The sequence below is a fragment of the Sinocyclocheilus grahami genome, unplaced genomic scaffold (genome assembly GCF_001515645.1).
Source record: "Sinocyclocheilus grahami isolate Dianchi unplaced genomic scaffold, SAMN03320097.WGS_v1.1 scaffold249.1, whole genome shotgun sequence".
In the NCBI taxonomy this organism is placed as follows: Eukaryota; Metazoa; Chordata; class Actinopteri; order Cypriniformes; family Cyprinidae; genus Sinocyclocheilus; species Sinocyclocheilus grahami.
In genome coordinates, this window is record NW_015505428.1 from 1658340 (window position 1) to 1677083 (window position 18744).

Genomic DNA, 18744 nt, shown 5'->3' on the forward strand with positions numbered 1-18744 from the left:
CCTGCTATGGCCTTAGGCTGATGATACACGGCGCAACTTTTTTTGAGCAGTGCTGCTTGGGCACTTTCCCATTGAAAATGGGTAACACATTTATATCTGCACATTATTAGATCAGTCATGGGCCTTGTTTCTTATCTGGATGCCCGTTGACGGCAACATTGCTCAAAGTTGCCCCATGTATCATCAGCATTAGGTTTTGTGGAGGTCATCTTGGTTCATTTAGGCTCTCTGTAACAAGAGTGGCTTGCATCTGTGAAATACAAGTTTAGCCAGTGCAACACAGAAACCACCTTAGAGGCATATTTTAGTAATTGTATGTTAATTTCCCACCTAGTTTATTCTATTCGATTTAAACCATTGTGTCTGGGTACTTGTCAGCTAGAGCAATTGGTGTATTTTTTTTTTATTGAAGGTTGCAACAACGTCTCTTCCCTGATAATACAGTTGTCATATATCCAGACAAGTTTCAATTCTACGATAACAAACAATCCAATCAATTCCTGATGGACAATAAATCAAGTCCCTCCTTGTTCGAAAAGCAGTTTCACACACACACACACACATACTTTTTACACATTTTTAAAAAAAAGCCTCTTCTGCTCATTAAAGCTACATTTATCTGTTCAAATACAGAAAACTAATATTGTGAAATATTACAATTTGAAATATCAGTTTTCTATTTTAATACATTTAAAAAAAAACATGTTTTCTTGTAATGCCAAGCTGAATTTTCAGCATCATTACTCCAGTCTTCAGTGTCTCAAGATGTTTCAGAAATAATTCTGATATGCTGATTCATTATCATTGTTGGAAACAATTATTGCAGCTTAATATTTTTTTTTGGAACCTGAGATACTTTTTCCCAGGATTCTTTGATGAACAAAGTTAAAAAGAACAGCATTTATTCAAAATACTATCATATTATCAATTTAACAAATCCTTGCTGAATAAAATTAATTTCTTTCAAAAAACTAAAGAAAAAGTACTGACCCCAAACTTTTAAACAGTAGTGTACGGTTACAAAAGACTTCTATTTTAATAAATCGGCATATTAGAATGATTTCTGAAGAATAATGTGACACTGAAAACTGGAGTAATGATGCTGAAAATACAGCTTTGATCACAGAAATAAATTACATTTTAAAAGTATATTAAATTAAATTTCACAATATTACGGTTTTCACTATTTTTGATCAAATAAATGCAGCCTAGATGAGCAGAAGTGTCTTAAAAAAAAGAAAAAAAAAATTAAAATCTTCCCGATCCTAAATTTTTTGAATGGCAGTGTCACCACTAGGAAGAAAAGACTGCAACTTTCATATCAGGTTCACTTTAAAGACATTTTCTAACCATCTATTTGACATCTAACAGGAAACATCCTATAGATGTATTGCAGATGAGCAAACACTCTAAAAAAAAAAAAAAAAAAAACAACGTTCGATGAATAAATAAAACAATACTAATATTATACATCCAAGGGAACAAGTTTTTGCTCTCAGCCCTGATACATTTCTGGGCCTGGTAATAAAGGCTGGTAAAATGCGTGTTAGTTTGCTAGCTAGTACCTCCATTGTTGTCATCCAAGTTCTGCAAAGTTGTGTCCTGGTTTCCGGCTGATTTGGAACAACGGTCTCCATTCAGCTGGTTACAAAGCTTCTCAATAATCCTTATACAGTGCTTATCTTTCACTCCCTGTAACACACACAAGATCAATGTCACTATGATCATAACTGCTTACCATAATGCTCTTCTAATCTGACGGGATATTTCATTAATTTCTTATCCATTAATCTGCTGTTCTTTGCTTTTATCCAGTGTGCCTCTCCAACCATAAGTGCACAAAAGAGTACCTTTAAAATGTCTTTTAACAGGAGTTGCAATTCACTGTTAGCCGGTCCAGGTTCAGAGTTAATCTCCAGCCAGCTGAGAGTTTTACAGTAGACACGCACCTCGGGAGCAGAAATGTCTCGCAAGATTTCATTACAGACACGCACTGCCAGGGAGTCATGCACAGACTCAGCCTGCAAAAAAAAGTTGGTCATTTACAAAATATCAACACTTTAAAGTGCTTTGAACAAACCCCATTCCTGTTATTTTTTTTATATAAAGCGTGCGTGTGTATTCAAGTGTACCTGTACGGCAGCAGGCTTCACAAGAGCGCTGGGTCGAGTTAGTTCAACAAACAGTTCAGCCACGTTGGATGCGTCTACCTCAGACAATGGAGATGTCACGGGAGCGTTGAACAGCTTTCTCAAGGTTGGAAGAAAACTCTCCTCCACACACTCTTGATTTGTTCTGGTGTACAACAATTACAGGGACAACTCTAAACATCTGTGCGGTTACAATAGTCATTAATGTTAATGGCAGCATGAACAAACAACTAATTCATTAAAGGGATAGTAGGGATGTAACGATTCACTCGACTCACAATGAGATACGATTTATGATACTGATTTCATGATGGGATTCTCTCCTCTTTTTTTTTTTTTTTTAAACAAAATAAGGTTCAAGACCAATGAAAAGGTGCTCTTTTATTATTTCTCAGACAAAATGGTGTACATTTCTTTTTTTATTTATAATACAAATAAAAGAGATCTTCATATAAACAAACTAAGGCTTTGTCTGTGCTCTTTCCATTTAAAATTAGAGGCAACCACTGCATTTTAATCACGAGCCTCGTTTCATTTTTAAGAAATTCAAATAAATAGCGTTCCGTCACTCTTTAATGTGTTGTGACTGATCACTGCAAGGCCTCAGTTCAAGCGGCATTAAAAGAAAATACAATCTAAAATCCTGAAGACAGTCAGTTCCCCTCAGAGATACACTCATAAATCCCCACCCCATAATGCATCGCGATTCGTTTAACATCTCAACCGACTTGAATCATCGCATATTTCTATAGATTTTCACCTGGCTCTGCATGCATCGTTACATCCCTAAGTGATCGTTCACCCAAAAATTATTTGATGTATGTACAGTATGTGTTGATCAATGTTTATACGTGAATAGCCTAAATTAAACTTGTATTACATGTAAATTAATTGTCTCTTCAGAAGCCTTCGATTAAACTGCTTGATTCACAGATTAATTTAATGACCTTTTGAAGAATCAAGGTGTTGGTGGAATGGACTTTCAATGGAGACAAATCTCTCTAATACATTTGTGTTTCAAAGTCAAATAAAAGTCTTACGAGTTTGGAACAACATGAGCGTGAGTAAATATCAATTTTCATTTTTGGGTGCACTATCCCTTTCATCACACTTGAAGCACTGACATGTTTAAGCAAGAGAGGGTCTCCCACGTGTGTACCTGCTGGCCCGGGCATACAGCTGTAAGAATACCCCCAGACAGTGGCGCAGTCTTTGGTCATCCTCTGTTACAGGATTGTACCACAGCAGCACCAGACGGGACAACAGCTTTGGACTCAGGATTCTCCCACAGTACATCAACTTGGCCAGACCCTCTGCTGTCTCTGTGCGGAGCTCACAGATCTGAAAAATGGAAATCAAGCACCATTTAGGCACACTGTCGAAATGCCTACCAATCAGCTTCAGCAAGCTGCCAGCGTAATGAGTTGGCAGAAAACCTATGCATTGATGTGAATGAAGCTGCAGCATTAACAGTTGTCTCACATGAGGCTTTTTTTTCTTTTTACAGCAAAATCAAAAATTGGTGTATTTTTTTTTTTATTGAAGGTTGCAACAACGTCTCTTCCCTGATAATACAGTTGTCATATATCCAGACAAGTTTCAATTCTACGATAACAAACAATCCAATCAATTCCTGATGGATAATAAATCAAGTCCCTCCTTGTTCGAAAAGCAGTTTCACACACACACACACACATACTTTTTACACATTTTTAAAAAAAAAGCCTCTTCTGCTCATTAAAGCTACATTTATCTGTTCAAATACAGAAAACTAATATTGTGAAATATTACAATTTGAAATATCAGTTTTCTATTTTAATACATTTTTAAAAAAAAATGTTTTCTTGTAATGCCAAGCTGAATTTTCAGCATCATTACTCCAGTCTTCAGTGTCTCAAGATGTTTCAGAAATAATTCTGATATGCTGATTCATTATCATTGCTGCTTAATATTTTTTTTTGGAACCCGAGATACTTTATCCCAGGATTCTTTGATGAACAAAGTTAAAAAGAACAGCATTTATTCAAAATACTATTATATTATCAATTTAACAAATCCTTGCTGAATAAAATTATTAATTTCTTTCAAAAAACTAAAGAAAAAGTACTGACCCCAAACTTTTAAACAGTAGTGTACTGTTACAAAAGACTTCTATTTTAATAAATCGGCATATTAGAATGATTTCTGAAGAATAATGTGACACTGAAAACTGGAGTAATGATGCTGAAAATACAGCTTTGATCACAGAAATAAATTACATTTTAAAAGTATATTAAATTAAATTTCACAATATTACGGTTTTCACTATTTTTGATCAAATAAATGCAGCCTAGATGAGCAGAAGTGTCTTAAAAAAAAGAAAAAAAAAATTAAAATCTTCCTGATCCTAAATTTTTTGAATGGCAGTGTCACCACTAGGAAGAAAAGACTGCAACTTTCATATCAGGTTCACTTTAAAGACATTTTCTAACCATCTATTTGACATCTAACAGGAAACATCCTATAGATGTATTGCAGATGAGCAAACACTCTAAAAAAAAAAAAAAAAAACATCTAGCAGATGTCAAATAGACGTCTCTGTGATGTACGTGTGCTATCGGGATAAGCACAAACTGCATCATTCAGAAATAATACCGGTTAATAAAGCGGAATGTTGTAATGAACAAACAGTAAACACAATAGCTAGCCTATTTTAGTTCTCCTCACTCCACAACATATCCAAATTTAACGGTATTCAGGACAGAACAAGAATGAATAAAAATATAAACGAATTTAAAGAGAAATCGACAGCAAACGGCGCTGTTCTTACGCAGCCTACCTCTCTCATTCGGCACGAATCCATATGTTTCCATATTCGCGATGTATTTGAATAAAACAAGCTTTGTATTTAAAGCACTTTCCGCAAAAAACAAAACAAAAAAAAACATTCTCATCACATGAGAAAATTATGTACTTTGCCCGAGCTGGTGGCTGCACGGCACGGATTGTACGACAGACTATTTAAATTAAGCATTGTAGCTATACGTTTAGTTGAATATAGCCTATTTTATTCAGATAATGAACAGGCTGCAATGTTTGCAGTGCTGTATTGTGTGTGCGTGACGCACCGGCGCGATCAAACAGCGGGAAGATAAAAATACTAGTCTGCCGCATCTCTTCTCCGACCCTGCAGCTCTCTCTGTTAGCTTCGTGTCAGTGGCACCAGTACAATGAGTGTAATCGCAGCCTCCGCGTTTTTTCATATTGCGATATTATCGCAAATGCAATTAATTGTTCAGCCCTACTGTCAATTCCATTCCAACTGGACATGCACAAAACCGTCACATTTTTAGCCCTGGTGTCAATTTATTACAGCAGGATAGGCATACAATGATGATTGATATTTTTAGCTGTAGGGTTTGGCAGGAACTATCAGGTTTACTAGTGATAGCAAAGTTCCAATATAGTATAACCAATAACATCATGGATATGCAGTACCTCACTATCAAGGAATTCTGAGAGCATCTTCAGGATGCTCTGAATGGTACCCTCCTCCTCAGCTTGATGTTCAGGCTGCCCATTACTGTCGTCTTGGGAGACAGGAGCAGGCTTGTCTTGCAGGATGTTGAGGCCATTGAGCAGGAGCTGGTCGATGAGAGCTCGGAGAGCACTGATCCTGATTTTAGGCTCATCTAGCTGTGTGATCTAAACATACAAATAAAAATAAACCTCTGAGCCACTAGGACAGAGTGAATTCATTCATCTTTATAACAAGTGTGTTATAAATACCTGCAAGAGCAGCACAAGGTGTGTGTTGGCGAGGTCTTTACTGTGGAGGGCAGCAGTTCCCAAACAGATCACAGCCATGTTGCGCACAGCAGGGTTAGGGTTGGACACACCTGGCAGTATCTAGAATGGAGAGATCACTCTGAAGTTATATTCCCATAACTGCAGCTCTAATTAAGCACTGCACTGATTTTGGGTTGAGAATCCAGTAACCAAATTGACTTGATAAAAGTGCTATGCAGACACACTTGTCCTACACCGCAGAATAGCAGGAAATGGGTACTGATGTGAGTGCTTTTATGAATGCGTATTGTACCAGTGACTCAATCAGAGCATTCATGGTAGGGCAGATTCCTCTCTTGATGTTCATTTGCTTGAACAACTCGGCACACATTGTCAGACATTTCAGCAAGGTCTTTGGATCACTCTGGGGGAAACACACACACACACACACACACACGACAGAAGGTTACATTATGAGGGATTATATTTAAATTCAGCACTTCATGTCTGGCTTGCGGTCAATATATACACTTCAACAAAGTCAACTAAGCCAGAACGTTCATCTACAATGAAATAAAGCTTGTAACATATTTACAACACTGAGCGAACAATGTTGACTAATAACTATCAATCAGCTCATGATCATATGATACAAATTCAACAGTGAACAGTTTTAATTCAACACCAATTAACTAATAAGCTAATTAGCAAGTAAATATCTGTTCGAATAACAGTGCTCCTGAGAATTCCTTGTGTATACTCTACCATTTGTAAGTCTGGAGTAGATAAAACGTCTTAATATTTTTGAAAGAAGTCTCACTCACCAAGGCTGCATTTATTGGATCCAAAATTCAGTTCTATCATGAGCAGTGTTGGGCAGTAACTAGTTACTGTAATGACGTTACTTTTTGCAGTAACTAGTAGTGTAACTAATTACTAATAAGATTTCAGTTATAATATGTTACCATCCATAAAACAGCTAGTTACTTTTTATGCCTCAACCCCTACTGATTTGAAATCCAACAATTCCTAGATTTATTTTCATAATTTTCACGACTCGCACATGAAGTCACCAGTGCATCAGGAAAGCTTGGAATATGGAAAAGCTTACATTGAGCGGATGGAAATATTGCCATTACACTGATTTTGTCAGGAGAAAAGGTGATCTGAGCACAGATTTGTAAGATGTGGCATTATGGAATACATTTTATTACTATAATGAAAAATCTTATGAACTTATGTGATTTCTTTTGATAAAATACTTATGAACTGTATATGTGAAATATATGAAATATAATCATATTTGGGTAACAGAGAAATTATAGCTAATTAGCTTCAAGCTACACATGACAATTAATATAACACTTTTACTTAAAATACACTATCAACCACCACTGAGTGTTTGTTATAACTTCTGTTTGCGATCCAATGTAGATTTTGGTCAAATGATGAGGTAGAAATATATAGTTAGTAATATTTTAGAAGAATTTTATGGGGAAGATACACAATTACAACTACTGTGGCAAAAAAAAAAATTCAGCCATTTTTGGCCATTGCAACCACCTTGTTGCATGTGTGGGAAAAACACTTTAATTTTTGGGGCAGGCTGTTTGAAATTTGATCCGTATCTGACCTACAGTCAAAAAAAGGTACATATTCTATCTGAAAGGACTACATTGATACAATGTCAAGCAAGTTTTTTCCAAGAATATGATGGTCCCACAAAGACTGACCATCTGAATTTTCTGTGCGTCGTCTCGTAGAATTCCAATCAGTTTCTCCACTAGCAGACCAATCAGAGAGGTGGGCGTGTTGGGCATCAGAAGAATGTCCTGCAGCACTGCTACCATGCGCTTCCTAGAACGGTTCATGGGAAGTTTAACAGAACACATTCTCAATGTAAAGTAAATGTGCAGTTAAAAAATAAGGGTGTTTTAGTGATATAGAGAAATCAGACCCTCAAGAACTAAAGGCACTAGATCTCTAAATTATGATCAGTAAGAGATTAAATGTTTAGATAATTCTGACCTGCCGCCTTCTTCAGAAGTGTCCAGACACCCGACTAGCAGAATCAACTGCTGACCAATGTACTCTTGGGTCATCACCATCTCAAGCTGTGTCATATCTGCTCTCTGCTCCTCAGACAGCTGAGTAATGCTCTTTAGATAACTGAAACAAAAAGGCTTCCTTATTTAGCTGGGTTATCATTTGCAAATGTTTAATGTTAAGCTGAATTCGACATGAAAAAAAAACAACCATGGAAGAAATTGAATTAGCCCATTTAAATGGGTTAAAAGAAACATAAGTGTAGAGTACAATCACCTGTACAGATACTCCGCAAAGATGGCCGCCTCAGGGAGTAACTGCTCCAGTAATTCCTCACCTTCATTTCCTTTATTCTTGACAAACTCACACAACGCTCTCCAGTACAACACATTTTCGCATGTTAGGGAGTCCACAGGGATTAGTTTCCTGTACAGAGCGATATGCACCTTTAAGTAAGAAGACCAAACCTAAAAACTGTCACTAGATGGCCACCTGCCAAAACACTGAAAACAATTATATCATTAAAAACATTCTCATTCTAATTTTCCACTAGATATTTTTTAGGGATGGGCATTTAAAAAAAAATATTGCATTCGAATATTTCAGCTCATAAAAAAAACAAATATTCAATTATTTAAATGACATTTCATTTAAAGGCGTTATTGTTTTATTCAAACATTATATTTGTCACCATTTCTGAACAACCTTATCAGACTATATTCACAACAAACTTATAAATTAAATAGGCTATCCTGTTTTTTTTTTGTTTTTTTTGAAAACATTAAACAATGTGCAAACAAAAAAAATGTACAGAAAAAAAATGCATTCAACAGCGCAGAGCGAATGAAAAAAACAAAAAAGGTTATAAAGCACATACATATACACTCGAGTCGGCATGGTTATCATGTTTGCATTGTTTCACATGTTCTTGGTGAGAAAAAAAACATGATCGGGTGAAAGTAGTCTCCACCAAAGCGTTTTAGCCAGATAAAAACACCAGGCGCTCTTCTGAAAATGCCTAGCTGTGAACACTTTGGACTCTCAGAGACCGCTTTGGTTGCTGTGATACAGAACAGTAGCTGAAGTAATGTGGCAGACGCATCACTAATGACATGTTGCAGGCATTATTTTTCATATCAATATTAACTTCTCCATTGTCATTCAGTGGAAGTACAAGTAGGATGTGACAGTTGGTCAGTGTGGTATTTGCCCCGCCCCTCCTCCACTGTGATTGGACGGCTGACTGAAAACTGACAGTGATGAGCGCTGCATTTTGTTCAGAGTTTAACATGTGTTAGCGCTTTGTTGTGCTGCTGGCATCTTAAATCACCCACTGAAAACTGTTGAAAAAAATATATCCTAGCCTCGGGAGAAACACTTGTGGATACCGGCTGCAGAGAAAGTGAGTGGTCTCTCGGCTCACATCTGCGCCTACCTGCAGTACTAGTGAATGCAGTGATGTGCCGCTGTTTTTCTTCATTTGACTGGTCATGACATTCCGGTGTTTGTATTTCATATGATTCCTCATTTAAGTGATAACTCCGTTTCACTTGACAAAGTTTGAGTGCTCAGGATTTACTGCCAGCAAAGTAACATTTTAGCGAAATTTGAATAGTTTTTATTTTTCGAATAATTATTGCAGATAGAATATTCAACTATTCGTGCACAACCCTAATATTTTCATCTTTATCGATTTTGGCGATGCCGGGCTCAACATCATGATGTCTGTCAGCCAGCGGCGATGGACGATGGCATTCACTGCAATGTTTCTATTCATAGCTAAAAGCAAAGAATGATGAAATAAAGCCCAAAATATTCTTATTTTCATATTCTATTTTCCATTAAACCCTTCTCAACATTCCAAATGAATACATGAAGGGTTTAGGGCAGGGGTGTCCAAACTCGGTCCTGGAGGGCCGGTGTCCCTGCAGAGTTTAGCTCCAACCCTAATCAAACACACCTAAACCAGCTAATCAAGCTCTTACTAGGCATACTAGAAACTTCCCGGCAGGTGTGTTGAGGCAAGTTGGAGCTAAACTCTGCAGGACACCGGCCCTCCAGGACCGAGTTTTGGCAACCCTGGTTTAGGGTGTAGATTTATGCCGCAAAGCAGCTTTCACTGAAGCATGCCTGTTGCAGTGTTTAGATTCAAGTAACTGACCTCTCATCCAGCCTGACACCGTTCTGCAGGAGGTCATCGGGGCTTGTTGCCATGGAAAAGATGGCTTGTAAAGTAGTCACTGCAGTTTCTGCACAATTCTCTACATCCAGTCTGTGAAGCAACTGCAAAACATCTCCCTGCTGCATGCGAAGCCAAGCAGGCAGCAAATGGGTCTTGACGACCTCCTTTACGGAGTCTAAAGGAAATAGACATGATTTGTTTTATTGACTTTTACCATCCTGTCAGCAACAAAGCTATTTCATGGCGAGCGCAGAGCATTTCAAGATAGGCAATTTACAGAACTTTACAAGAAAACTATATGACACAAGATTAAATTTCTAAGACGCATTCAGGTGACACTTTTACAAATGTTTCGAAAGGGTGCTTTCACACTAGCACTTTTGGTGCACACCTGGGTTCGACTGACGTCAGAGTTCGGTACGTTTGGATGATGTGAACGCTGTCTTCCGAACTCGGGTGCGCACCCACGAACCGTACCCGAGTCTGCTTAAAAGGGGTGGTCTGGGGTATGGTTCAAGTGAACTCCGGTACGGTTCGCTGCTGATGTGAACACAATCGTACCACATCACGGAAGTGAACCGCTACTAATGACGTATTTGATAAAAATGTGTGTTTCACTCACTTTTCCTGACTGACGCGCTCAAAGCAGAGAGCTATATATCTCATTTCTGTTCGCGTTCAGAGTTCTTTAGAGCATTTGCAGTACATTCGTAAGGCAGACGTAAGTGCCGTTATGTAGGCTACTGAAGCTTTGGAAAAAGCCAACGGTTCAAAAACATAAAATTGAAAAGAGCAATGCTACTCATTTTGCCGTCTTCTCCTGCGCCATCATTACTAAGCAACGGGGTAAACAGCTGCTGGCTTGATGATGCAAACGAACCGCAGTTCGGACCCAAATAAAATAATGTGAACACAGTCCAGCGGGGGCAATCGAACTCGGGTTAGGACCAAGCAATCGAACCAAGTGTGAAAGCACACTAAAAAACATCTCATCTCAAGGATTTGAAAATGAAAGAAATAATGGGGTGTTTCCCTTATTGGTAAAAACCCACATTTAAGTCTTTAATGACCCAGTTGTCATCTTGTAAATAACTTGTTTGTGCCTAAGACCTTGTTGTTATGAGATTGACATGAACTGTGTACAAATGGATTCTTTGAGTTTGATCAACAAACGCAGAATTTCCTTACCTGCAGAATCACTGAGACCTTCATGCAATAGACTGACTCTCTGAGCAATGCTCAGTGCTCGAATGTGCACTTTCTCTGCCAGTACCTGAGGCACAAACACGCACACATATTATATTTGAACTTATAGCATACACTACCATTCAAAAGATTGGGGTCAGTAAGCTTTTCTTTTGAAAGAAATTAACACTTCTATTCAGAAAGGAGGCATTAAATTGAACAAAACTGACAGAAAGTTTTTTTTTGCAGTTCCCACAAAAAATTAAAATAAGCAGCACAACTGTTTTCAACATGTTTATGTTTCTTGAGCACCAAATCAGCATATACGAATGATTTCGGAATACTAGAGGCTGTTGAAATTTCAGTTGTCATCACAGGAGCAAATTATATTTTAAAATATATTATAACAGAAATATCATCTTTTAAGTTGTAATACATTTCACAATATTTCTGTTTTGACTGTATTGATGCTTAAATAAATGCAACCTTGGTGAGCATAAGAGAAAAATCGTACTAACCCCAAATATTTAAACTGTAGTGTACGTTATACATATCTGGAATAAACATTTTTGACCTTTTTCAAACAATTTTACCTGATAAGCAAGTTTCCTGACTTTCTCTTTGACGTCCCGGGTGCGCTTGTAGATTTTAGTAAGTGTAGTGGCCGAGGGAGCAATGCAAGACAGCACAGCTCGTCTAACTTCAGGGTTTGAGTCATTTTCCAAAAGCAGCATATAAGCTAAAAACACAGAATAATCACTTTTACCTCGTTTTGATTTATATTCATGAAAAATCACGGATCAGTAACAAACATGTTAACTAGGGACTGTAGCTCAATGTCCTTTAGCATGAAGTATGAGCACTCCGAGTACCTTTAATAGTGGGGCAGTCCAAGTTACTGGGGTCCTGGATTCTGGACATGGCCAGTGCTGCCTGAATCCTGACATTAGGGTATTTGTCTGTGACTCTGATCAGCATGGCCTCATGGATCCTATCACACAGATCATCATCAATCTGAGCATTCTCACTCAGACTGCCCAGCAGCTTATTCACCAGCTGACAAACACGAAACCGCACCGCATGGCTGTTTGCACCATGAGACTGAGGGAGAGACAAAGATAGTACAGATAAGAAATCTAACATAAACAAGTAATGCCATGAGATACGCTCGTCACTCATATGCAGGCCTGAGAGAAAGCATACTGACATTACCTCTAACAGGAAGTTGAACAGGAAGTTCAAAAACTCATTCTCGTCTTCCTCCTCCTCCTCCTCTTCAGCATTCTCATTAACAGGAGTTTCGAAACTTGCAGCAAACTTTGTGACAAAATCAATGACATTCTCCACTGCCGGCTCTCGGGTGTAAATGATCATGGCGTACTTCAGGCAGCGCTACTAATGACGTATTTGATAAAAATGTGTGTTTCACTCACTTTTCCTGACTGACGCGCTCAAAGCAGAGAGCTATATATCTCATTTCTGTTCGCGTTCAGAGTTCTTTAGAGCATTTGCAGTACATTCGTAAGGCAGACGTAAGTGCCGTTATGTAGGCTACTGAAGCTTTGGAAAAAGCCAACGGTTCAAAAACATAAAATTGAAAAGAGCAATGCTACTCATTTTGCCGTCTTCTCCTGCGCCATCATTACTAAGCAACGGGGTAAACAGCTGCTGGCTTGATGATGCAAACGAACCGCAGTTCGGACCCAAATAAAATAATGTGAACACAGTCCAGCGGGGGCAGGGGGAGCAATCGAACTCGGGTTAGGACCAAGCAATCGAACCAAGTGTGAAAGCACACTAAAAAACATGTCTCATCTCAAGGATTTGAAAATGAAAGAAATAATGGGGTGTTTCCCTTATTGGTAAAAACCCACATTTAAGTCTTTAATGACCCAGTTGTCATCTTGTAAATAACTTGTTTGTGCCTAAGACCTTGTTGTTATGAGATTGACATGAACTGTGTACAAATGGATTCTTTGAGTTTGATCAACAAACGCAGAATTTCCTTACCTGCAGAATCACTGAGACCTTCATGCAATAGACTGACTCTCTGAGCAATGCTCAGTGCTCGAATGTGCACTTTCTCTGCCAGTACCTGAGGCACAAACACGCACACATATTATATTTGAACTTATAGCATACACTACCATTCAAAAGATTGGGGTCAGTAAGCTTTTCTTTTGAAAGAAATTAACACTTCTATTCAGAAAGGAGGCATTAAATTGAACAAAACTGACAGAAAGTTTTTTTTTGCAGTTCCCACAAAAAATTAAAATAAGCAGCACAACTGTTTTCAACATGTTTATGTTTCTTGAGCACCAAATCAGCATATACGAATGATTTCGGAATACTAGAGGCTGTTGAAATTTCAGTTGTCATCACAGGAGCAAATTATATTTTAAAATATATTATAACAGAAATATCATCTTTTAAGTTGTAATACATTTCACAATATTTCTGTTTTGACTGTATTGATGCTTAAATAAATGCAACCTTGGTGAGCATAAGAGAAAAATCGTACTAACCCCAAATATTTAAACTGTAGTGTACGTTATACATATCTGGAATAAACATTTTTGACCTTTTTCAAACAATTTTACCTGATAAGCAAGTTTCCTGACTTTCTCTTTGACGTCCCGGGTGCGCTTGTAGATTTTAGTAAGTGTAGTGGCCGAGGGAGCAATGCAAGACAGCACAGCTCGTCTAACTTCAGGGTTTGAGTCATTTTCCAAAAGCAGCATATAAGCTAAAAACACAGAATAATCACTTTTACCTCGTTTTGATTTATATTCATGAAAAATCACGGATCAGTAACAAACATGTTAACTAGGGACTGTAGCTCAATGTCCTTTAGCATGAAGTATGAGCACTCCGAGTACCTTTAATAGTGGGGCAGTCCAAGTTACTGGGGTCCTGGATTCTGGACATGGCCAGTGCTGCCTGAATCCTGACATTAGGGTATTTGTCTGTGACTCTGATCAGCATGGCCTCATGGATCCTATCACACAGATCATCATCAATCTGAGCATTCTCACTCAGACTGCCCAGCAGCTTATTCACCAGCTGACAAACACGAAACCGCACCGCATGGCTGTTTGCACCATGAGACTGAGGGAGAGACAAAGATAGTACAGATAAGAAATCTAACATAAACAAGTAATGCCATGAGATACGCTCGTCACTCATATGCAGGCCTGAGAGAAAGCATACTGACATTACCTCTAACAGGAAGTTGAACAGGAAGTTCAAAAACTCATTCTCGTCTTCCTCCTCCTCCTCCTCTTCAGCATTCTCATTAACAGGAGTTTCGAAACTTGCAGCAAACTTTGTGACAAAATCAATGACATTCTCCACTGCCGGCTCTCGGGTGTAAATGATCATGGCGTACTTCAGGCAGCGGATGAACTCCTCATGGAATTCCGTCTTATTTTCCAACTACACAGAGAGAACAGAATTAAAATAGATCTCTTATTCAGAATATTTTTTAATGTATCAGACAACAATGTAGGAAAATATCCTATGCAACTAAAATACCATTCTAAAAATTTGGGGTCAATATATTACACGTTTTTCAAAAGAAGTCTCGTATGCTCATAAAGGCTGCATCTATTTAATCAAACTTACAGTAAAAAAAATAATCGTGTGAAATATTATTACAATTTAAAACAAATGTTTTCTATTTCAAAATGTAATTTCAGCAGACATTCATATTTCCCGGCATTGGCAATAATATACAAAGAGGTTATGGTGGGAGATTTCTAAATTTATAAATGACAAAGTTCAATTTATAAGTTCAAAATGCTATTTTCTTTTACTACATACTTTTTTTTGTTTGTTTTATATATATATATATACATCTCTGTCTATATATATATATCTATATATATCTCTGTCTATATATATATATCTATATATCTATATCTCTGTCTATATATATATATTATCTGTCTATATATCTATATAGATATCTATATCTATATATATATGTGTGTGTGTGTGTATTTCAGATGAAAGTATCCCCTCGGCAGTTTTGTTATGAAATTGTTCAAGCATAGATTTCAGTGTCATATGATCCATAACAAATCAATCCAATATGCTGATTTGGGGCTCAAGAAACATTTCTTCTTCTTATTATCAATGTTGAAAGCAGTTGTGCTTTTTGTGGAAACAGATGCATTACACCATGATAAATAGTTATAAATACAAGACTAAATTTTGTAGTATTTTCAGTCATTTATAAACTAAATGTATCTCCCCCAAAAAAACACATTTCAGACCCCAAAATATTGAAGGGTGGTATATCATAATGTGAATTTTATCATGCACATCTGCAGTACCTTATCGTATCTGTTCTTCAAACTGGCAACAAGTTTGGCCTTGTTATGATGAGCTTTCTGTGCTCGCCGGAAAGCCTCTTCAATCACCAGATCACTGTCTCCAGACATGTTGAAGTTACTGAAACACAAACACAAAGCACATGCGTGAATATATGATACTGTTTACAAAACCAAGACACCCATTCATTTCAGACACATACCAAATTAAAGACACCTACTTGAACATGTATATTGTTTTTAATTGTTTTAGCGTTAGCTGTTAATAGCACACTTCACATGTTAAAGTTAATTAGTCACAGCACGACAGAATCGTTACCTGATCTTTCCTCGACCCATCGGACACTTTTAATGATCTAAATAAAGAGTTATTCATTAAATGACCTAGCATATGTACTACACAACTAGATGACATCCCATACTAAATAAAACAAATAAGCAAACAGGTGAAACAGCTGAATAAAATATCATATTCTCTGTGAAACAGGTTTGTTTGTGTGAAGGAAGGAAATTAGCGACTCCTGCTGTTAGCATCGACCGTTAGCATCGACACAAAAACACGAAGAACTAACTCATAATTATCATTTTAGCGGATTATAGCTTGCCAGAGCATTCATCCTTGTTCGTGTCTCTGCATAATACTTAATTTCTGATCAAGACTTTTTGGGGGAAATACTTTAATCCGTGTCGTACCTCTGAACATGTATATTGTTTTTAGTTGTTTTAGCGTTAGCTGTTAATAGCACACTTCACATGTTAAAGTTAATTAGTCACAGCACGACAGAATCGTTACCTGATCTTTCCTCGACCCATCGGACACTTTTAATGATCTAAATAAAGAGTTATTCATTAAATGACCTAGGATATGTACTACACAACTAGATGACATCCCATACTAAATAAAACAAATAAGCAAACAGGTGAAACAGCTGAATAAAATATCATATTCTCTGTGAAACAGAGGTTTGTTTGTGTGAAGGAAGGAAATTAGCGACTCCTGCGGTTAGCATCGACCGTTAGCATCGACACAAAAACACGAAGAACTAACTCATAATTATCATTTTAGCGGATTATAGCTTGCCAGAGCATTCATCCTTGTTCGTGTCTCTGCATAATACTTAATTTCTGATCAAGACTTTTTGGGGGAAATACTTTAATCCGTGTCGTACCTGCGGGAGTCGCTTTTCAGTCCTCTATCTTGAAAAACGTTGAAGCGCCACTTTTCAAACCGTCCTCTCGCGAGAGTATCGTAGGACCGCCTCCTTCCGCTTCTGCCTGTCAATCACAGCCAGCTGTAACGCGTTCATTCCTTAAAGCGATAGCTCACCCAAAAATGAAAATTCTGTCATCATTTACTCACCCTCAAGTAGTTCCAAACCCGTATAAATGTCTTTGTTCTGCCGAACAGAAAGGGAGATATTTTGAAGAAAGTTTGTAACCAGGCTGTTTTGGGGCACCATTGACTTCCATAGTAGGAGAAAAAAACACTATGGAAGTCAATGGTGCCCCAGAAGTGCTCCGTTTCCCACATTCTTCAGAATATCTTCCTTTGTGTTCTGCAGAACAAAGACATTCATACAGGTTTGAAACTACTTGAGGGTGAGTAAATGATGAGAGCATTTTCATTTTTGGGTGAACTATCCCTTTAATGTGCCTTGTGCCTTGTGCTGCTTTATATATTTTTTTTTACATTTTTTACATTTTCCCTTACTTGTATATTTGTATAGTTGTATTTTTTATATTAAATCTGTATCTATCTGTATTTATGTTCTACTGTTAGTGTTATCTGTATGCACCAAGGGTCTGAGAGTAACGCAATTTCAATTCTCTGTGTGTATTTTTCATTTTTGGGTGAACTATCCCTTTAATGTGCCTTGTGCCTTGTGCTGCTTTATATATATTTTTTTACATTTTTTACATTTTCCCTTACTTGTATATTTGTATAGTTGTATTTTTATATTTAATCTGTATCTATCTGTATTTATGTTCTACTGTTAGTGTTATCTGTATGCACCAAGGGTCTGAGAGTAACGCAATTTCAATTCTCTGTGTGTATGTGCTGTACATGTAGAAGAATTGACAATAAAGCAGTCTTGACTTGACTTGAAAAGTTCGGTTTAACTTGAAGAAAAGCAGACTTGACTTGACTTGACTTGACTTAATGTTGCTCACTACGTAGTTGGCCAATACTATTCCTACAGGGGCGTTCAGAGGCTTAGTAAGAGCAGCGTTAAACTTCGTTTCATATCTTAGCAGTGTCGGGGGTAACGCATTACAAGTAACAAAAGTTACGTTATCAGATTACTTTTTTCAAGTAACTAGTAAAGTAACGCATTACTTTTTAATTTACAAGAGAATATCGGAGTTACTTTTTCAAATAAGTAACGCAAGTTACTTTTTTCCATGTATTGATTGACAGCTCTGGTGTTGCCACGGTGACAGAAATCAGATGATGTTACTGTAGTTCAAAATAAATATGAATATGCATTAATTAATCTCACTCACACAAAAAAAATAAAAACACAGATTCAGTATTCCTCAAAATGAATAAAAATAATGCAACTCAGAATATGACGCAAACCTGCAATAATTAAATGTTAAACAACACAAATATACTTTATGTATTTAAACCCATTCTATTTGCTTCTGAGCTTCGATGATGCAGTTCAAGCGTACTAATAAACACAAATTACTCTAGACAAACATTTGTGTGTCTTTATTTATTGCTGAAGTGTGTTCTTCTGCATTCTACTGTACTTTCCCTTCAGCCTGAGGCTTATTCATTTCACTTTTGGTGTGAAAGGCTTTTATATTTGCCGAAAATATAACTTTTTTATTTTAAAAACAAACAAGCAAGCCCTGTCCAGTTTTTAAAAGTAACGTAATGCATTACTTTCCATAAAAAGTAACTAAGTAACGTAATTAGTTACTTTTTTATGGAGTAACGCGATATTGTAATGCATTACTTTTAAAAGTAACTTTCCCCAACACTGCTAATTAATATAGCTGTTTAACTTTATTATTTAGTTATTTGAGACTGAACGTATATAGAAAGTTAGCAGCTTCTACAGTTGAAGAT

General features: G+C 37.1%; 1 protein-coding gene across 1 annotated transcript; it reads right to left on the reverse strand.

The window, feature by feature from the left end:
* Nucleotides 1-1554: 1554 nt before the first annotated feature.
* On the reverse strand, nt 1555-16054 carry ncapg (non-SMC condensin I complex, subunit G). The gene is made up of 19 exons (XM_016289594.1): nt 15985-16054; nt 15669-15786; nt 14551-14766; nt 14211-14439; nt 13932-14077; nt 13342-13426; nt 10126-10321; nt 8241-8390; nt 7947-8087; nt 7652-7775; nt 7482-7551; nt 6743-6747; nt 6232-6342; nt 5919-6038; nt 5628-5834; nt 3310-3491; nt 2133-2295; nt 1851-2021; nt 1555-1692 (listed from the first exon to the last, which is right to left on the reverse strand). The coding sequence occupies exons 1-19, from the start codon at nt 16002-16004 to the stop codon at nt 1555-1557; spliced, it is 2592 nt and encodes an 863-aa protein (XP_016145080.1). The 5' UTR covers nt 16005-16054.
* Between the last annotated feature and the right edge of the window lie 2690 nt (nt 16055-18744).

What these genes read in the sequence shown, in the direction of transcription:
- ncapg (XM_016289594.1), bottom strand. Translation starts at nt 16,004, where the DNA reads ATGGGTCGAGGAAAGATCAG. An exon ending in ATGGGTCGAGGAAAGATCAG is followed by an intron (nt 15,787 to 15,984) that starts GTAACGATTCTG and finishes TTTGTGTTTCAG; the next exon opens with TAACTTCAACATGTCTGGAG. An exon ending in TGAAGAACAGATACGATAAG is followed by an intron (nt 14,767 to 15,668) that starts GTACTGCAGATG and finishes CTCTCTGTGTAG; the next exon opens with TTGGAAAATAAGACGGAATT.